Below are 22,707 nucleotides of genomic sequence, written 5' to 3' on the forward strand. Positions count from 1 at the left end.
CTTCTCATCAATCTGCGACCTGTAATTTCCCTTTAGGAAATGTGCTTTTGAACCGTCTAGGCAAACTAGCGATTGTGCGATCTGCTGAAGGATTCGGCGAACTTGACTCGCAAGAATGTAGCTGCATCTGGGGTGGTAGATACACCCATGCTCAGCTCCATTATTCTGCGCCGATTAAAGAGTCAAGGAGCAGGACCCCATTACCACCATCTGCCTACGTCTCATCCATCTCCCTCTCTTCTCATTCCTACCATCAGGTGGAAGTGCAGGAGGCTTGGGTCTTGCACCGTCAGGTTCGGGAGCAGTTGTTGCTCTGCAGATATTGGGGTCCCACTCTGGCTTCAGTTGCCTCAGCTCTGAGCTAACTCCGCAGCTGTGGACTGCAGCTCGGGTTCTATGTATTACCTGTTTATTTTTCCTACTCGCATGTTGGATGTTTGTTGTGTGTGGTTTTCCGTGGATTCTATTGTAGGTGCCTACAAGAAGATGAATCTCAAGGTTTTATAAGGTATATACACTCCGATTATACATTTGAACTTCCAGCCTTATCCTTCTCACCTGATGGCAAGTTCTTGCGCTTTTCGTGATGTGCTTCCTGTTGGACTGCAATGTTTTCACGAACCTGCCAGTGGTAACCTGCTCTGACTTATTTCTCCTTCTCAACTTGTGGGTCTGACAGGAGCAGAAGTCCTTGTGAGAACCACTGCATCTCTCTGCACTGTCCCTGAGAAAGTGGTTTGAAAAACCCCATTTCTCAGTATTGACCACTCTGCCCCTGCTAGATAGATGTTCCCAGAGTAAGGAAGACTTGTGCTACCATGGTCAAATTAACTTTTAATGCAGAAAACACAGCATCCAATTATATTTACAAATGTTACAAAATTACATTCCACTGAAGCTACCTTTAGGTGCAAAATGACCAGCTTTCACAGGGCTCTTCATTTTTTCCCATTACATCAGGAACAATCAATCAAACAACAATCACCGTCAGCTTTGATCGGAAGTGCAGTCCCACACTGACCTCGTTCTGTGCCTGGGTTACACGTGCTGAGAGTGCTAATTGCTCAACAGCGGCAAGGTATTTCTCCAGCAATGAATCATGAGCATTTGCCACAAAATGGAGAGGAAACCAGGGAACATACGGTGTAGCCATTTTGGAATGGGTAAAAAAAAAAATTGACAATATGTGTGCTTCATTTCAAAGTGCAAAAATGACTTCAGTAAGAGTGGAAACACGAGGAAATCTGCAGATGCTGGAAATTCAAGAAACACACACAAAGTGCTGGTGGAACGCAGCAGGCCAGACAGCATCCATAGGAAGAAGCACAGGCTAATTCCTGTGGATGCTGTCTGGCCTGCTGCATCCCACCTGCATTTTGTGTGTGTTGCTTCAGTAAGAGTGGGTAGGGTTGGCAGGAGAAGGTGTTATCCAAATTGCAATATGGACCCCACATAAAAATTAGATTCAGCAATTTAAAAGGACCTCAAAACCTCAGCTAGTGCAGAGTTCTAGTGTTCTGGCTCAGGGTCATTCAACAACAATGCAATTGAGAGGTCTCTGGCCTGGCTGGATTTTAAGGACCAGAGTCACATTCAGATTCTGAACTGCACTTTGGGCATCATGGGGGTGGGGGGGGGGGGGGTTGAATGGTAAATTTCTTTCATATAAAGTGCCTTAAGTTACATTCAAAATGATTCTGTGTTATACACAGTTATTCATTATACCGGAAGCAAAAACAATGTACTTTGGAAAGCGGAAGATTATTAGATTGAGTCAGCTTTTTTTTATTAAGGAAAGTTTGACTATAATTTTTTAGAGCTCTTTGAACATGATGGAGTAGGTAAATGGGAGCCAGTGGATGTTGTATTCAGGATTTCTTGAACATATTATTCAAAAGCAGGAACATTTTGATGTCTTAGTAGCCTTACAAGGGATATCCCCCACCCCAACCCCTGGCCCTGAAGAGTTTGCTAAAGAAAGCAAAGGAGAAGATTGCAGGGGTTGTAGACAGAGACGTGTATATTTTCACTAGCACAATAAAGGTGCCAGGTGACCTGAAGACAGCAAATGTGCTAGCTTTATTCGAGAAGGGAAGCAGGGATGAGCCAGATAATTACATACTTGTAAGTCTAATGCAGTGGCAGAGATGTTATTGGAAAGAATTTCTGGGAGACAGGACTAAGGCAAGGATTAATTAAAGGTAATCAGCTTTATTTTGTTAGGAAGAGATCCTGTCTGACCAATATGATTACATTTTTCAAAGAGAGGTAAAATGTATTGATGAGGGGAGTGGAACAGATGCATGGATTTCTGTTAAGGACTTTAACAAGGCCCCAGATAGATAGTGGTTGAAATATTAGAGCCCAAGGGATCCAGGGCAAGTTAGCAAATGGGATCAAAACTGGCTTGGTAATAGGAAGCAGAGAGATGTTTCTGTAAGTGGAATTCTGAAACCAGTGGTGCATCACAGGGTTAGGTACTTGGACCCTAAATGTGTGCTATATATACTGACAATATACATAAGAATGAAGGGGTGTGATCAGTAAATTTGCAGATGGTACATAAAAAATTCAGTGGTTTCAATTTTTGGTCTGACTTGTGGTCTGAACTTAAAAAATTATCTATTGGTAAGACAGGCTGAGCGAGGTGATGCAGTTTGGGAAGAGTGGGGCATACATGACGCACGATAGTGCCTTTAAGAGATTATTGATTAACAAAAGGATACTGTTCCCTCTAAGCTGTGAGAGTGCGTGGCCGTGCAGTAACTGAAATGTTTCCACGCACATAGCCTTTGCTGTTACAGTTTTCAGGCCATGTAAAAATTTTCCTGCTCAGGGGAATGGTTGGTTCATGCAGAGGGAATGGTTGGTTCAAAAGTAGAGGGAATGTTGCAAAGGGATCTCAGTGTACATGTCAAGTCTTCCTGAAGGTGATAGGGCCATAGAATATAAGAGTAAAGAAGTTGCGGTGTATTGACCAGGCCACAACTAAGTATTATGTACAGTTCTGATTGCCACAATATAGGAGGATGTGACTACACTGGAAAGGGTGCAGAGGAGACTCACCAGGACGTTGCCTGGGATGGAGTGCCTAAGTTATGAAGAAAAATGGATAGGCTGTGCTTGTTCTCCCTCAAGCATAGGAGGCTGAGGGGAAATCTGACTGAGGCATAAGATAGGGTCGATAGCTGGAAACATTACCCCACAACAGAGGAAACTATAATGAGAAGTCATATGCTTAGGTAAAGGGTAAGAGGTTTAAAAGGGTATCTGAGAAAGGACATTTTCTCCTGAGGGGATGTGGGGAGGGGTTGGAACGCACTGCCTGAGGGGGTGGTGGAAGAAGATACTCTCTATCTAGACTACCACTTGAATTGCCGAGGCTTTGGACCAAGTGCTGGTAAATGGGATTACTATGGATGGGTACTTGATAGCTGGAACAGACACGTTTCTGAGCTGAATGACTCGATTACCATGCAAACGGATGTAGAATGTTTAAAGGAGTGTGCAAAAACATGGCAAACGGACTATTAAATTTTAAGCAACACACAACATGCTGGACGAACTCAGCAAGCCAGGCAGCATCCAGGCAGGAGAATAAACAGTCAATCTTTTGGGCCATGACCCTTCATCAGGACTGGAAAGGAAAGGAGAAGCCAAAGCAAATCAAAATTGCGATTAAACTTCAGAAAATAAATTCTATTTTTGGTAGGAAGAATAAAAAGGTGGAACAATATTGAAGTAGTGTGAGACATTAAGTATTACAGTTCATTCTAGAAGCACAAAGTTAATATGCAAGCAATGAGGAAGGAAAATAGGAACGATGAGCTCTTATTGCAGAGAAAATTCAAGGGAACTATTGCTATTACTACACATGGTTTTGGTTGAGACCACACTCAGTGACTACATACAGCTGTGGTTTTCTTAGTAAAGAAAGGATATTGTTGACTTTGAGGTGAGGATGTGAAAGTTTGCGGATTGATGGGATGAGGGGTTCATTCAGGAACTAAAGTTTGGCCAGACTGATCCCAGATTGACTGCAGGTCAGCTAAACAAACTGGGATCTCATTGAAACTATATTTAGTGGGTGCTATGAGAGCATCAGGATGGCAGGGTGGAAATACATTTCTACCTAAAGGTGGTGTAAGGCACTCATTCCCTCCATTAGCCTGCAGGTCATCCTTGGGTAAAGTGCAGCACCTGATTAGCTCCCCGATCAGAGTCACATGAAGCCACAGGGGGGGTGGTGGATGGTCGTATGAGCAGCTGGTGCATATCACAAATCCCGGTTATGTGACCACTGACGCCAGGTAGACAATTTCTGAAGTGTATTGTTAATGGCTGGGGTCACCTGTCTTGTAAAGCCACTTCTGCAGAACAATTTGCCAAGAACAATCATGCTCATGGGACCATGGTGGCCTATGTCATACAACTGGGCATATAATGGTGATGATGAGAGCATCTCTTCTGATATCAGAGTCCAGAACCAGGGCCAGATTCTCAGTGTGCTGCGCCACTATTTAAGGCTGTGATGAGGGAGAATTTCTCCCTTCAGAGGGTTGTGAATTTTTGGAATATTACAGTTCTGTGGTTAAAGACTGAGATGCAAAAATATTCGAATTAAGTAGGAATCCAGTCTTCTGGAGACAGGGAAGAAAAATGGAGTTGAGACCAAAGATCAGATCAGTAATAATTGTACTGAACGACAGAGCAGGTCTGGGGCCTCTGAGTGACCTACTTCTTATCCTACTTCTAAATTCAGGGTTGTATATCGATTAGATTTTTTCAAATGAACTACATACAATATTCTCTCTCTATCTCACTAAAACACACAGATTCCCTGCTCAAAATAACATTAGTGGGCCACTGCCAGTTATTACAGACTTAGTGAATGGTTTATAATCAGCTTGCCGGACATTTGGTCCAGTCTGGGAGTTGGGGTGCTTCTTAATATAAAGGTGGGGTACTTCACCACTTAACTCTTGAGCAGTTAATTTCCCCCAGAATTAAAACCGATTGTTCCTTCCAACTCTCCAAGGAATGGAAAGGTTCATCCACTCCCTCCAAAACAGGTTTTGCAGGATAGGCAGGGACTGAAAGCCAGGCACTTCCCAGTGAGGAGGGAACAAGTATGAATTGTACTGTACCGTCAAACCGAGGACTGATAAAACCCAGAGAGATTATTCTTTGGCTTAGACACACAAAGACAGGGGGAATAGAATAAAAATCCAGGATTGGGATCATTATCCAAAGATGTTCCATATTTTCCTAAGTTTCTCAAATGATTCCTCACTTACACATTGATTGGATTATTCTAAACACCAGAAACTGAAGCCAGTATCAAATCAGTATGCAGTTCATGTACAGCTTTTCCAGTTCAGTCATCTGCCACTATGGAGAGAGCCCGCAGCTCACTGAGCTTAGCTTCGTTCTCCTTCTGCCGCTCTTCATCACTGATACCCTGCTGGTCAATTTGGCCAGTGAGGTCTCCGAATATCTTGGACATTTCTGTGTAATATACAACCTGCAAAAAGAAACACAAACATCTGGTGAAATCGATGTTAAAACAGTACAGTCTTCACATTTCATAACACACCAAAGCTTCAGTGACCACCATCTCATTCTGCTAATCTATCCACCAAGTGTACCCAATCTTGGTTCTATCTCTATTGCGCAATTCATCTGCAACGGAATTAGCTGGCTCACATTTGAGCAGTGTGCTGCAGTAAATGGTCTATCTGACAAAAATAGACAGACTTTCATAACAGCTTTCAGAGCTTTCAAAACTGCCTTACAATTAATTCAGTACTTCCAAAGTGAACTCACTCTCACAACGTGGAAAAGTGGTTGTGCGCAGTAAGCTTCCATGAACAGCCAACGGAATAATGACCAGATGTGGGCTGGTTTGCTTTCAGAGTTACATAACAGAAACAGGCCTATCAGCCCAACACATCCATGCCAACCATAAATCACTCCTCTCCACTAACTAAAATCTTCCCCTCCAAACTCTCTGGCCACTCACCTACACTAGGGACAATTAACAGAAGCCATTTAACTCACTAACCAGCATGCCTTTGATATGTGGGAAGAAACTGGAGCTGTCCCGGAAAACCACGTGGTCACAGGGAGAACATGCAATATAACACAGACAGAACTGAGGTCAGGATCGAACCTGGGGTCACTGCAGCCGCAAGACAGTATCTTTACCTGGTATAATTTATATGTGGCTTCAAACAGGGGTTAAAGACAATACCTCACTGCCAAATCTCAGTGGTGAAAACAGTAAAGGTTGACCTTACAATTAACATTCACATACTACAAAGGATCTATGATTGTCTTTGAGCAGGCAAGAAACCAGTTTAATGAATGTTTGCAGTTACAATTTAATGCTATTTAATTAATTATAGACACAGGTATATTAACCAAATTGAGACAGGAGACTGGATTATGAGGAAGTTAATTACAAAAGAGTTAAATTGAACAAAATTTGAGCACATGGAATTGCTGGTGTTGATCTGAGATCTAGTTCATAAAAAACAAGGAGGTGGAATAAAAAAGTCATTTTCATGTTAGGCGGCAGTAACTAGCAGAGTGTTGTACAGATCAGTGCTGGGTCCTTGCCCAGCATCAACATTCAGTGGCCATTTTATTAAGCATCTCCTGTACCTAATAAAATGGCCATTGAGTGCATACTGTTGTCTTCCACTGCTGTAGCTCATCCATTTCAAGGTTCGAGTGTTGTGCATCCAGAGATGCCCTTCTGCACACCACTGTTGTAAAGTGTGGTCATCTGAGTTACTGTCACCTTCCTGCCAGCTTGAACCATTCTGGCCATTCTCCCCTGACCTCTCTCATTAACAAGGCGTTTTCGCCCACAGAACTACCACCTCTGGATTTTATTTTTATTTCTCATTCTCTGTAAACGCTAGAGACGGTGTGTGAAAATCACAGAAGTTCAGCAGTTTCTGAGATACTTAAACCACCCCATCTGGCACCAACACTCATTACATGATCAAAGTCATATATATCACATTTCTTCTCCATTCAGATGTTTGGGCTGAACAACTGAACCTTTTGACCATGTCTGTGTGCTTTTATGCATGGAGTTGCTGCCACATCATTGACTGATTAAGTAGGCATCCGTTAGTCTTGCGAGATCGTGGATCTGTGCCTGGGAAGTCTTCACTCTCCAGGGCGCAGGCTTGGGCAAGGTTGTATGGAAGACCAGCAGTTGCCCATGCTGCAAGTCTCCCCTCTCCATGACACCAATGTTGTCCAAGGGAAGGGCATTAGGGCCCATACAGCTTGGCACCAGTGTCGTCGCAGAGCAATGTGTGATTAAGTGCCTTGCTCAAGGACATAACACGTTCCCTCGGCTGGGGCTCGAACTCACGACCTTCAGGTCGCTAGTCCAATGCCTTAACCACTTGGCCACGTGCCCACTTGACTGGTTAGATATCTGCTTTAACGTGCAGGTGTACCTAATAAAGTGGCCACTGAGTGTATATCAATGCTTTGGATGAACAAGGGCTCCTGCATCTCTTAATGGCTGACTTTCTAGCATTGTTTCTAAGACAGTCTCAAGGTGTTGGACAGAACTGGAGTGACCTATGGTGCAGCAGACATCAATAGTTTCATCTGCCCTCAAAGCCATCAAGATAATCCAGAGATAATTCCCTGCAGCGGGTATGCCACTCAGCACCAACAAGCTGATCCTACAAAAGCTTGTAAATTACTTGTGCTACGATAGGAATTAGAAATTCACTTCAATATCTGTGACACCCTGAGTGAACAAATCTTTAAATTTCAAGCAGGTAATCTGAATTTAGTCATATGAAAGATTCAACACCCCTTTGACCTTCTGTTGAGTTGATAAAGAAAGCAGAAATGGAAATTTTACTACTCAGGATTTAACTCCAAATGCATTGAACACTTCTTTTCTTAAATTAGCTTTATTTGTCGCATGTACATCAACTTATCAAAACATATAGTGAAATGTGTCATTGCTTCAAAGTAAATCAGCGAGGACTGTGTTGGGCAGCCTACAAGAGTCACCACACATACGACACAACATGGCATCGCTAACTCTAACTGTAATTCTTTTGGAATGTGGAACACTGGAGCACTGGAGGAAACCCAGACGGGTACAGGGCGAACATACGATCTCCTTACGGCAGGAAATTAGCCCGAATCAGAAACCACCGGTGCCGCAAAGCATTGCGCTAACCACTACACTACCGTTGGTCTTGGAATTACTTCCATGTAAGTGAGCAATATGTCACCAACTACTTAAAAATCCTCAAATAACAATCAGCTAGATGAAAGACATAATTACATGGATTGGACTATTTCCATAGAGAAGACACAGGAAAGCCATTAAGCTTGAGGAAGCTGCCATGAACAGACAGAAAAAGGCACTACATCCCTGCACAACCAGTCCCTCCATGAAGGAAATACTTCACACAGTAAGACCATAAGACATAGCACCAGAATTAGGCCATTCCATCATGGCTGGTCCCGGATCCTACTCAACCCCATACACCTGCCTTCTCGCCATATCCTTTGATGTCCTGACTAATCAGGAAACGAGCAATTTCCGTTTTCAATATACACACAGACATGGCCTCACCACAGTCTGTGGCAGAGCATTCCACAGATTTACTACTCTCTGGATAAAAAAAATTCCTCCTTACCTCTGTCTAAAGGCTTGCCCCTCAATTCTGAGGCTGTGCCCTCTAGTTCTGGATACCCCCACTATAAGAAACATCCACCCTATCTAATCCTTTTAACATTCAGTAGATTTCAATGAGGTACCCCCTCATTCTTAAAATTCCAGTGAGTACAGGCCCAAAGCTGCCAAACACTCCTCATATGTTAACTTCATTCCCAGACTCATCATCATAAACCTCCTCAGGGCTCTCTCCGATGACATCTTTTCTGAGATATGGGACCCAAAACTGTTGACAATACTCCAAGTGCAGCCTGACTAGTGTCTTATGAAAGCTCAGCATTACCTCCTTGCTTTTATATTCAATTCCCTTTGAAATAAATGCCAACATTGCATTTGCCTTCTTTACCACAGACTCAACCAGTAAACTAACCTTCTGGGAGTCTTGCACAAAGACTCCTAAGTCTCTGTGCACCTCTGATGTTTGACCCTTCTCCCCATTTAGATAATAGTCCGCACTATTGTTCCTTTTACCAAAATGTATTATCATACATTTCCCATCACTGTATTCCATCTGCCACTTTTTTGCCCATTCTTCCAATTTACTGCAATCACATTGCTTCCTCAGCACTACCTACCCTTTCACCTACCTTTGTATCATCTGCAAACTCTACCACAAAGCCATCAGTTCCATTATCTAAATCATTGACAAACAATGTGAAAAGTAGCAGTCCCAAAGCAGACCCCTGAGGAACACCACTAGTCACGGGCAGCCAACTAGAAAAGGCCTCTTTTATTACCACACACCGCCTCCTGCCAGTTAGCCACTCTGCTAAACATGCCAGTATTTTCCCTCTAACACCATAAGGTTTTATCTTGTTAAGCACCTTATCAAATGCCCTCTGAAAATCCAAATAAATTACATCCGCTGCCTCTCCTTTGTCCACCTTGTTTCTTACTTCCTCAAAGAACCCTAACAGATTTCTTAGGCAAAATTTCCCTTTACAGAAACCATGCTGACTTTGACTTATTTTATCATTAGTCTCCAAGTACCTCAAAACCTCATCCTTAATAATAAACTCCAACATTTTCCCAACTAGTAAGGTTAGGCTAACTGGCCTATCATTTCCTTCCTTTTGCCTTCCTCCCTTCTTAAAGAGTGGAGTGACATTTGCAATCTTCCAGTCTTCTGGGACCATGCCAGAATCAAGTGATTCTTCAAAGATCATGACCAATGCATCTGTTAACTCTTCAGCAACCTCTCTCAAGACTCTGGGATGTCGTCCATCTGGCCCAGGTGACTTATCCACTTTAAGACCTTTGAGTTTTCCTGGCATTTTTTCCTTTGTAATAGCATTGGCACTCACGGACCTCTGGCACACTACTAGTGTCTTCCACAGTGAAGATGGATGCAAAGAACTCATTAAGTTCAACTGCCGTTTCTTTGCCCCCATTACTACCTCATCAGCAGCATTTTCCAGTGGTCCAATATTAACTCTCACATCCCTTTTACTGTTTATATAACAGAAAAAATCTTTTGGTATCCTTTATATTATTGGCTAGCCTGTCCTTATAATTCATCTTTTCCCTTCTTGATGCTTTTTTAGTTGCCTTTTGTTGGATTTTAAAAGCTTCCCACTCCTCCAACTTCCCACTCACTTCTGCTACCTTACTTGCCATTTCATTGGCTTTTATGCAGTTTTTAACTTCCTTTGTCAGCCACAGTTGCCCACCCCTGCCATTTGATAACGTCTTCATCTGTGGTACATATCTATCCTGCGCCTTGTGAGCTATTCCCAGAAACTTCAGCCGCCTCTGCTCTGCCATCATCCCTGCCAGTATTCTCCTCCAATCCACCTGGGCAAGCTCCTCTCTCAATCCTCAGTAATTCCCTTTATTCTATTGCAATACTTATGACTTATGCCTCTCCGTCTTAAATTGCATTATGAATTCAATCATATTATGATCACTGCCTCCTAAGGGTTCCTTTAGGTTACACTCCCTAATGAGATCTGGGTTATTACACAACACCCAATCTAGCCTTTCCCTGAGTAGGCTCAAGCAATAGCTGCTCTAAAAAGTCATCTCTTAGGCATTCAGCAAATTCCCTCCCTTGCGATCCGACACCAGCCTGATTTTCCCAATCCACTTGCATATTAAAGTCCCCCATTACAATTGTGTCATAACCCTTATTACATGCCTCTTCCAGCTCCCTTTGTAATCTCAACCCCACATCTTGGCTACTATTTGGAGGCCTATCTATCACTCTCATCATGTTGCTTTTTACCCTTTCAGTTCCTTAGCTCTACTAACAAAGATTCAACATTCCCTGACTGCATGTCAGCTCTTTCTAAAGATGTAATTCCATCTCTTACCAAAAGAGCCACACCACCACCTATGCCTTCCTGTCTGTCCTATCGATACAAAAAAATATACTTTGATGTTAAGCTCCCGACTATGGCCTTCTTTCAGCCTGAAAGCTTCTTTTCGGCATCTGGTTTGAAATTTTAATGGTTTCTTGGACACTAATTAATATCAGTGAGGGTTACTTCTGAACAAATAACATTGAAATCAAATTGAAACCGTGCAGAAAACATTATCCTTCTCGTTCTGAGACAGTGATCTGCTAAACTGCAGATTTCTCAAAATTAATAGTCACTTGAGAAACAGTACTGATAAATCAATGGTTGACTGTATTGAAAAACAAATAAAGAAGAGAATCAAGTTGGTCTAGACAGACAAAAGAAAGAGCTCCACCGTTGGGTATTATCACAAAGAATAAATGTGGAAGGCTCTGTATAGGCAGTACAAGCATATTCTATTCATTAAGTTATAAAATACCTTCAGAAATGTGGGAGACACAGATATTTTCATCCTAACAAAATAGCTAAATTAAGCTACAGTGCCTGGAGATTCATTCCCAAATAGTAGAACTGAATATTGTTTTCAAGTTGTTTTCTCTTCTGAAATTCATTTATTGTCTTTAATATTATATTCCTTACCAGGGTTGAATTTTCAGGCAGTATACTCAGCCTACAGTGGCTATAAAAAGTATTCACCGCACCACCCCCCCCACCCGCTATAAGTGTTCATGTTTTATTGTTTTACAACATTGAATCACAGTGGATTTAATTTGACACTTTTTGATGCTGATCAACAGAAAGAGACTCTTTCGTGTCAAAGTGAAAACAGATCCCTGCAAAGTGATCTAAATTAATTACAAATATAAAACACAAAATAATTGATTGTGTAAGTATTCACCACCTTTAACATGATACACCAAATCATCACTGGTGCAGCCAATTGGTTTTACACCTGGATCTGGCAGGTCCAACTGTTGTTGAGTCAGTATCCTGGCAAAAACTACACCATGAAGACAAAACAACACTCCAAGCAACTCTGCAAAAAGGTTATTGAAAGGCACAAGTCAGGAAATGGATACAGGAACATTTCCAAGTCACTGAATATTCCTCAGAGTACAGTTAAGTCAATCACCAAGAAATGGAAAGAATATGGCTCAGCTGTAAATCTGCCTTGAGCAGTCCATCCTCAAAAACTGAGTAACCATGCAAGAAGGGGACTAGTAAGGGAAGCCACCAAGAGACCTATGACAACTCTGGAGGAGTTACAAGCTTCAGTGGCTGAGATGGGAAGAGACTGTGCATACAACAACTGCTACCAGGTGCTTCACCCATCATGGCCTTATGGAAGAGTGGCAAAGAGAAAGCCACTGTTGATTAAAACTCACATTAAATCTCAGCTAGAGTTTGCCAGAAGGCATGTGGGAGACTCTGAAGTCAGTTGGAAGAAGGTTCTATAGTCTGATGAAACCAAAATTGAACTTTTTAGCCATCAGTCTAAATGCTATGTTAGGCGTGAGCTAAACACAGCGCATCATCAAAAACATACCATCCCTACCATGAAGCATGGTGGTGGCTGCATAAAGCCAAAGCTACACAGGAACGACTTGAAAACAACAAAGTTAATGCCCTGGAGTGGCCAAGTCAGGGTCCAGACCTCAACCCAATTGAGAATTTGTGGCTGGACTTGAAAAGGGCTGTTCACTCACGATCCCCATGCAATCTGACAAAGCTTGAACAGTTTTGTAAAGAGGAATGGAGAAAAATTGTAGTTTCCATTTGTGTGAAGGTGATAGAGACCTATCCACAGTCTCAAGGCTGTAATTGCTGCCAAAGGTACATCTACTAAATACTGACTCGAAGGGGGCGAATACTTATGTCCCCTTCAGATTATTTTGTGTTTCATATTTGTAATTAATTTAGATCACTTTGTAGGTATCTGTTTCCACTTTAACACGAAAGAGATTTTTTTCTGTTGATCAGTGTCAAAAAAATGCCAAATTAAATCCACTGTGATTCAATGTTGTAAAACAATAAACCATGAACACTTCCAAAGGGGTTGAAAACTTTCTTACAGGCACTGTATGGCATTAAATTCTCTTTGAAACAACACATGACAACCAATGCTCAGAATGAGCACAGATTCTGAGATCAATTCTGTTTTTACCCCAGATGCATTGCCAAAGCCTCATCTCATTTTATCTGGTATGGGATGGGGGCGGTGGGGGGAGGTGATAGGGCTACTGCACAGGATTGAAGCTCCAGAGAGTTGTAATCTTAGTCAGTTCCATCACGGGTCACGTTCAGTAGTCTCCATAGTATCCAGGACATCTCCAGGAAGCAATGCCTCAAAAAGTCAGCATCCATCATTAAGGGCCCCCTTCACCCAGGACATGCGCTCTTCTCATTGCTACCATTGAGGAGGAGGAACAGGAGCCTAAAGGCACATACTCAACAATTCAGGAACAGGTGCTTCCCCTCTGCCAACAGATTTCTGAATGGACATTGAACCCATGAACACTACCACACTACTTCTTAAAATTTTTATTTTTGCACTACTTATTTAACTATTTAATATATACTTACAGTAATTAATTTTTTTCTCTATTATTATGTACTGCTGCTGCAAAGACAAATTCTATGACAAGGGAAGGAGCTTAGGAGGAAACAATGGTGACTAACGGTGACTCCTTTGCTTTCATCTTCGAAAACAGCTCTATTTCCATCTTTAATATCTCTATCTTTCCCTTTCAGGGTTCATTTGAAGACCCTGACCAGGAATTACATGCTGACTTTGGTTCTTTGCGGGAATGGGACCCGCTCTTGGGGTTTCACAACTGGCTGTTATTTGACATGCCAAGGACATGGCCAAAGAGCTCAGCTTGCCTTCGGAGGGCCAAGATCTCATAGCTCTGGAGACGGGCAGTTCGAAGGTTGGTGTCCCGGCAGGAGATCTTTGGGCACAGAGCTCAGAAAAAGCAACGCAACGGACTTTTAACATCGTAAACCAGCGAGTTGTTTGTTATGTCTCACACACACACACACACACACACACACACACACACACACACACACACACACACACACACACACAGTGGTATGTCAAAAACCAGGGGAACGAGTAGTCTTTGGGGTACCACAAGTCTGTGTCTTTGCTGTTGCTTCGCTGCACGCTTGAGTGCTCGGTGGTGGGCGCTGATGCTTTTTTTTGCTGGTGGGGGGGGATCATTGCTTGCTGCCGCTTACGCGTGGGAGGGAGGGGAGCTGGGGGGGGCACTTTGGGGTTCTAACATTTAACTATCATTCATCCTCTGTTCTCGTAGACGGTTGCGATGGAGACATAATGTAAAGATTTTTACTCCTCATGTACGTGAAAGATGTAAGAAATAAAGTCAATTCATTCAAGAAAAAGCGTTTCAGGATATATATTGTATACATTTCTCTGACATTAAATGTACCTTTGATATGCCAGTGATATTAAACCTGATTCTGATTTCTTCATATGTCCCAGGACCACCCTTGTTTTTCCTTCCAGTATCTACACTGTGTTATGAAATGCCCCAACCTTTGCTGCCTCCTTAATTGCTGAGGAGATTAAGGCAGATGAGATTCTACCCCCTCCCCACTTCCCACTCCCCATGCTAAGCAGTTTTTACAGCAGCACCAGTGAGAGTGCCCTGACCTGCTGCATCACTGTCTGGTACAGGAATGGCAAAGCATTTGACTGCAAGATCCCACAAAGGATTTTGAGGACTGCTGAGAGGATCATCAGGGTCTCTCCTCCACCCATCAGAGATATTTATCAGGATTGTTGCATACACAGGGCCCTTAGCATTGCAAAGGGTTCCTCACATCTGTCCCACAATCTCTTTGACTCCCCCCCCCCCCACCCCCCGCCCACCATCTAGTATTAGAACAAGGACTGCTAGGATGGGAAACAACTTCTTTCTCCAGTATGTGAGACTACTGAACTCCATGCTACCATCCACCCAGGTCTTATTATAAGACCTTAAGACATAGAAGCAGAATTGGGACATTTGGCCCATTGCATCTGCTCTGCAATTTCATCATGGCTGATCCAATTTTCCTCTCAGTTCCAATATCCTGCTTTTTCCCCGTATCCCTTCATGCCCCGATCAATCAAGAATCTATCAACCTCTGTCTTAAATATACATGACAACTTGGCCTCCACAATTGCCTATGGCAAAGAATTCCACAGATTCACCACTCTCTGGCCAAAGACATTCCTCCCTATCTCCATTCTAAAAAGATACCGCTCTATTCTGAGGTTGCATCCTCTGGTCTTACACTCTCCCACCATAGGAAACCTCCTCTCCACATCCATTCTACTAAGGCCTTTTATCATTCAATAGGTTTGAATAAGGTCACCTCTCATTCTTCTGAATTCTAGTGAATACAGGCCCAGAGCCATCAAATGCTCAGTATGTATGAAGTGTCAGTAGCACCATACTGTTTGCTTTTTAACTTGTGATGTAAATACGTCTTATGGTAAACGTCAATCTTATAACCATATAACAATTACAGCACGGAAACAGGCCATCTCGGCCCTTCTAGTCCATGCCGAACGCTTACTCTCACGTAGTCCCACCAACCTGCACTCAGCCCATAACCCTCCATTCCTTTCCTGTCCACATAGCTATCCAATTATATAGTCCTTAACTTCCTTTGTCAGCCACGGTAGCCTAGCCCCGCTGTTTGAGAACTACTTCTGCGGGACATATCCATCCTGTGCATTATGAACTATTCCTGGAAATGTCAGCCATTTCTGCTCTGGCATCATTCCCACCAGTACCCTTCTCCAAGCCACCAGGGGAATCCCCTCGCTCATGCCTCTGTAATTCCCTTTATTCCATTGTGATACTACATATGTGACCTATGCTTCTTCCTCACAAATTGCAGTAGGAATGCAATCATATTATGATCACTGCCTTCTAATGGTTTCTTTACATTAACCTCCCTAATAAGATCTAGGTTATTACACAACACCCAAACTAAGATAGCAGTTCCCTCAGTAGGCTCAACCATCATCTGCTCTAAAAAGTCATTTCATAAGCATTCAATACATTCCCTCTCTTGCAATCTCACACAAATCTGACTTCCCCAATCCTCCTGCAGACTGACGTCACCCACTACAATTGTGTCATTAAATTTATTACATAAATGCCAAACATTCAGGAGTGGAATATATTTTTTTATTTGTTAATTTATTTCTGGAAATATTACTTAATGTATGAGTTATATGTACTGTGTTGAACACCTTGGTCCAGAGGAATGCTGTTTTGTTTGGCGGTATGCATGTATACAGTTAGAACATAGAAGAGTACAGCACAGGAACAGGCCATTCGGCCCACTATGTTGTGCCGAACCAGCTAAAAAGCAAATCAAAAACACCCAAACACTAATTCTTCCTACCTACACCATGTTCACATCCCTCCATCTTCCTTACACCCATGTGCTTATCCAAACATTTCTTTCTTAAAGCCTCCAATGTATTTGCTTCTACCACTATACCAGGCAGTGCATTCCAGGCATCCACGACTTTGAGTAAAAAAACTTAACCCTCACATCTCCCTTGAACCTACCCCCCTCACCTTCAATGCATGCCCTCTGGTCGAATGGCAAAAAACTTGAACTTGCTTAAAATCTATTCCATCTCAAATGCTTTTTGGTGAAAGATCAGCAACCTGAAACAATGCATTGTTCCACAGATGCTGCCTGATCTGCTGAGTTGCACTTGCTGCTTTCGTTGCTTTTCCATTCATCATTTATTAGTTTGCTGATTCATTTAGCGTGCAAGATTATTTATGGATGAGGTTAACTCCATACTTTTATGCTGAACAATTACGAAAACATCTCACCTTCCAAAGCAAACTCCTTTCAAAAGGACACCACACTAATTCATGACCTGAAATTAAATGAAAGCTGCTTTGGGTTAGGGGTGGATTTTGAAACAAGCCCCACACTTGATCGCACTTAGAAAGCTCCTAAACATCGGTTTGTGGGAGTTGCCATCAGTTGGCAGAAAGTCCTGAATACATACAAGCTTGGGTCAGGGCAGAGAGTTAGTGGTTTGTAGAGGACTCCAGAAATGTGAAAAGATCTGCTGTTTTCTGTTTGTTTTTCAAATTTTTTATTCACACAGTTTCTGGCCAACAGGAAATTGCAGGCTGCTACACGGATCACTTCTGTGATTGACTCAGCAAAGGAAAGAGGGGGCTTAATCTCCTTTTCCTTATTTAAAGTGAGTTATATTGATATCTTCACATTAGATGAGGCAATTATTGAATCTGGATATCTTAACTTTAAAAAGTTTTATTAAAGAAAACGGTTACATTTGGTTGCAGTCAATTTTTTAATCAGAAAAATTAATGTTTTATATGTTTTGCAAACTAGTACTTAGTGGTTTTTGAACTAGCCCAATAAATGTAACTGGCTCCAATCCTATGTGCCTGCTGCATACTCTAATGAGTATGGCAAAGATGGAAATAGGATCACAAGACACTATTTCTTCTCTAGAAAGTTTAGAGAACTTAAAAACCCGAGGTTTTAAAACATTCAAATTCCCAACACTTTCATCTTATTCCCAACACTCAACACGTTTTCTTGAGCAATACAATGCCTCATGGTCTGACAGAAAGTGGTGTACTGCAGCTGTTGCCTCACATCTCCAGCATGCCGAAATCTATCCTGACCCCTAATGCTGTCTGTGTGGAGTTTGTCCGGTCCCTCCTCCTACGAATCCTTGCAATTTCTCAGGATGCTCTCTGGTTTCCACCCACATCCCAAAAACACGTGGGTTGGTAGGCCAATTGGCCACAGTACATTGACCCTCATATGCAGGTGTGGCGTTGATGTGAATGTGGGAAGAATTAAACAATAGGATTAGTGTTAATGGGTGCTTGATGGTTGACTCAGCCACAGTGGGCTAAATGACTAATTACACCCAACCAAAATGTTTTAAGACCTTCTTTTAGTTTCAAAGCTTGATACTGTAAGTATCATTTGTGAGATACAATCAATTCAAAAAGGAAACAACTGAACTTGCTCTAAATCTACTATGAATATACAATATGCTCAAAGTACGCTCCCCTACTATAGCGTTTGCAGGAACTCAGCAGGTAAGGGAATTTTCCTTATTAATATCCCGAGTCCTACCAGCCCACTGAGGATGCTTACAATACCGAGTTGCTCCATATATTGGTAGGATTTCACAGTGTAGTTCAAGTTTCCAACCCAGTTCTGATCTCTGAGGAGTGCGCTAGAGGAGGTGTTTCACACTCAGCTAGAGGCAGAGGGCCAGGAAAAGGACATGCTCATCCAATTGCTTAGACCACGTGCATAGACTAGTCACACAGAGACAGGGGCCAGGTGTTAACTCTATTCTCTTTTCTCCCTGCTATTTGAAACCCAAAACCTGTCAATGCAGATACTGCAAACAATGGTACCTGATGTATTGCTGTAAAACACCCAGTAAAGAAACAGAGTTACATTTGGTTGTAGTCAATGATTTCAAATCAGCTATTTATTATATTTTTTTGCAAACAGACAGTTAGTGGTTTACTAATTACTTATAAGTGTGTACGGTTTTGTATCGGAATGGTGCGCACACAAACGTATCACAAGTGCCTTTCTTAACTATAAATCAGTCGAGGAACTCAGCCTAAAATGATCAATAGTACACCTTGAGAAAAATTCTGAAAATATTCTGCAGTGAGACGGTTTATTACATTCCAGAGACAAATCTCTTCAGTGTCACCTGAACTTACCTTCTGTCAATTTGGGTCAAACACCTCCATCCCACACGGATGCACTGCTCAGCTTGTTTCCAGCTACCAACTAATGGTCGTGTGGGCTGCAGTGAGTAATACAGCTGTTACTGGCTTGTGAACTTCACCCAGAGCAGCCCCCACATCCAAGAAGGCATCTAGTAATCTAATCACATTCTTCAAGAAATTGTCTCTTACTGATCCTTCCTTCCCTCCAATGTTTGAAAAAGTCAGTAGTTCTGATTGAATTCATGTTTTATATAAAAAAAGTTGTAATAATATTTGTTGATTAAACAGAAAAGTCTGTCAATATAGTACATGGGTTAAATACTAACTGGCTGAAATGATCAAAATGATCATATTTTGAAGTTAGTTAAAGAGAGATTTTTGTTGTTGATCCCTTGTGTTCAGACAGAGAAGGCAGTGCTCAGGACATAAGGCCATTTTTATAATAAGAAACAGCACAGACTGAACGGAACAAACAGCAAACTGTATACTCTGGAGACTGGTGGTTCACTTTCACAGTAAGCCCTCATGAGGTCACATGGTTTTTTTTACAAGTTCCCACATCTGACCAGACGTGGGTGGGGAGAATTTCAGTTGGGTGCCTTGTGTACTGCTTGACTTTAGGTCAAACAACACACAAGAGGGATGTTCAATCCCCATACACGATTCAGAGAAGTACCACAAGTCTGATCTCAGGCACCAGAGAAATATTGCAGGATTTTGGGCTTTTCAGCACTGAAAGCAGAGACTGAAACAGACTGAAGATTTCATAATGTAATAAGATTCTCAAATTAAGTCATTATAAAATAGTGATCTTTGAACTGGTTTCAATCTTAACTTTTTAGTTTCATATTTCTTAATGCAGTTACCTAAACAAAACTGTAAATTTTTTCCACTAACTTCTTCCTTTTTGCACCCTTCCCCTTCATATGTCATCCATGTTTTGAAGCAGTCTTATTAATATTTTGCAACTAAATTGTTCATGGCAGCAATCCTAAATTTTATTTAAAGTTTATCCCCACTTTTTCTTGACTACAGCAATAGTTTCTCTCCATTACATCCCATCATGAAGCACTGCAGTACCTGTTAGAATTTGATAATCCCAAGAGAACACAAGCCTAGACTCAGCAAAAGAAGCCTTTGTAACAGGAGATTTCATCCCGTGGAATTTAACCCTTTCAACCCTGGTGCAATTCTGTAAATATGTGCAGTACCCCATCCAAGACGGATGTCCTTGCTCAGCTGTAGTGCCAAGAATTGAGCACAAATCTTCACAGAGAACCCTGAGAACTATCGTCAGTTCCACTCCTCATTCTTCTGAGACAGCCCACACATCCCAAATTGTTCTTATTTTTTAAATACTAGTCCACAAGTTTTTATGAAATTTTGTATTTGGACACAAATCCCTCAATTACAACACTTAGCACTTTGACTCATCTTTCTCAATTTCAAAGTCATCCATCTGCCATTTTTCTTTAGAAGAAGCACACGTAAGGTGAAAGTTTAATAATAACGCCTGAAGTTACTTTTTCAGGGGTGATCAGTACCATAAGTGGACAACAGATAAGAATGTTGTTTTTTCTGCGACTGGGTGGGTTGGGGAAATGGTGATGGAAGGAAGCGAGGAGATAGTACAATTATTAATTGCCAGCTTTGGAGATAAGAAACCGCAGATTCTGGAATTGGGAGCACAAAACAAACTGCTGCAGGAACTCAACAGGTTGAGAAGCATCTGAAAAGGGAAGCCTATAGTCAACATTTCAGGTTCAAAGGGCCTAGACCTGAAACATCAGCCATGCATTTCCTTTCATAGATGCTGTCTGACCCGCTGAATTCCTCTGCAGTTTGTTGTTTGCTCCAACTTCCAATACTATCCGCTTTGGGTAGGAGACAAGTTGCTGGACCTAAATTTGGGCAGCATGGTAGCGCAGCACTTTATAGTACAGGTGACCCAGGTTCAATTCCCATCGCTGCCTGTAGGGAGTTTGCACATTCTCCCCGTGACCGTGTGGGTTTGCTCCGGGTGCTCCGGTTTCCTCCTACAGTCCAAAGACGTATCAGTTGGTAGGTTAATTGGTCATTGTAAATTGTCCCGTGGTTAGGCTAGGATTAAGTTGGGGATTGCTGGCCAGCTTGGCTTGAGGGGCCAGAAGGGCCCACTCTGTGTCATATCTCAATAAATAAACTTCAAATTAATTACCATCGATGATCAAACTGAAGAATGACCTCGAAATTGAATCCATACAACCAAGTGAAAGCCCCACTGAGAAATGAAACCATCGGTGTAGTGGCGAAATAGATCTGTAAGTTACATCAGAGATCCTCATGCAGAGGTTGTTAGGTCACTGAATGGGCTAGAACTAGTGATGGCAGCAGAGGACAAGAGGTTTTTTTCAAAGTACAATGTTTAAAAATTTGTATATACAGTTTTGTAATGATTAATATGGCATGAGCAAGTAAAATAAAATGAAAGGCATGACTTTCACTGCTAGCGCCAGCTGAATGGGTTGAATGACCACCTGTAATTCCATGAGCGCAGATGTAATGAAGGATGTGATATACGTACATCTGGCTCATAACTTACTACAGTCTGGTTGTCAGATACCGTAAGTATTTAAACAGTAAGTTGCACATGCTCTGAATTATGGGGACTACACCACTGATTCCTGGAGGCAGTAAATTGATATATTTTTTCACTGTAGTTTGCTTGATTATTCACAAATAGTCAACCACTTGAAAAATCGACTCTGATCCTACAGATCTCCATCGGATTCAGTTATATGCAAGTTCAGATTGAGGTCTGTATGGACCTAAGAGAATTGACCGAACACAAATTCGCTTGTAGCATGGAAACATCACTATAGGGAACTGCTAAAGCACAGCACATTGGATCTTCTCAGCTCAAAAACTGGAGCAGAGTGAGCGACCAGGTAGGAAGGAAAAGGCCAGCACCTATATAGAAAAGTTCACAACCTCAAAACTGCCCAGAGAACATTGCAATGAATTAATTAGTCTTGAAGTGTTGTTATTGATGTTGGAAATGCAGTATATAAAGAAGGTAGCTAAACGCTAGTCCTTTAAAAGATGAGTCAGGGGAATCAATAATGGGAGAAAGCTAAGCAGCAGAGATGCTAAGTAATTATTTTGGATTAATGGCAGAAGACACTAAAAGACAGCCCAATAAGAATAGATAATAAAGGGGCTTCTGGAAGGGAGGAACTTACAGCAATCTGTATCACCAGACAAGGTAAGCTAAAGAGGCTAAAAGCCCACATCCCCTGGATTGACTGCATCAAAGAGTCTTAATTAAGTGGGTACGGAAGTGCTGGATGTATTGGTTGTAATCCAACCATAATTCCCGGATTCAGATGTTGTAATAGATTAGAAAATAACAAACATAATGCCACTATTCAAGAATCGAATGAGGCAGAAAGCAGGAAACTGTTGGCCAACTTTAATCTATTTTGTTGTTGGGGACTGATGTCATCTATTACTAAGAAGGTAACACTATGATATTTGGACAATCATATGACAGCAGAATCAATATGCTTTTATTAAAGGGAAATTATGTTTGACAAACTTACTAGAGGTGTAAGAAGCATATTGGATAAAGGGTAACCAATGAATAGAACCTATTTGGATTTACACAAGGAATTTGATTAAAAAATATCACTTACTGCACAAGATAAGTATACACAGAGTTAGGGTAATAAATTGGCAGGGTGGCTAGCTAATAAAAGTGGAAACAGTGGGAGAAATGGTACTGCCAGGGATCTCATCTATTTATAATCTATATGTATTACTTAGAATGAAGGGACCAAGCCTACCACAGAAACATTTGGTGATGATAGGTGGATTATAAAGTTGTGAGGAATACACTAAAAGC

At 41.8% G+C, this 22,707-nt stretch overlaps 1 protein-coding gene across 1 annotated transcript in view; it reads right to left on the reverse strand.

The window, feature by feature from the left end:
• Window positions 1–1,341: 1,341 nt before the first annotated feature.
• Window positions 1,342–22,707, reverse strand: part of bin3 (bridging integrator 3) — a 197,972-nt gene continuing 176,606 nt past the window's right edge. Inside the window, exon 9 of the mRNA XM_072266502.1 lies at window positions 1,342–5,524. Within this exon, the coding sequence (XP_072122603.1) occupies window positions 5,378–5,524 (147 nt within the window). The 3' untranslated portion in view covers window positions 1,342–5,377. The remainder of the gene's footprint in view (window positions 5,525–22,707) is intronic.

The sequence above is a fragment of the Mobula birostris genome, chromosome 8, assembly GCF_030028105.1.
Source record: "Mobula birostris isolate sMobBir1 chromosome 8, sMobBir1.hap1, whole genome shotgun sequence".
In the NCBI taxonomy this organism is placed as follows: Eukaryota; Metazoa; Chordata; class Chondrichthyes; order Myliobatiformes; family Myliobatidae; genus Mobula; species Mobula birostris.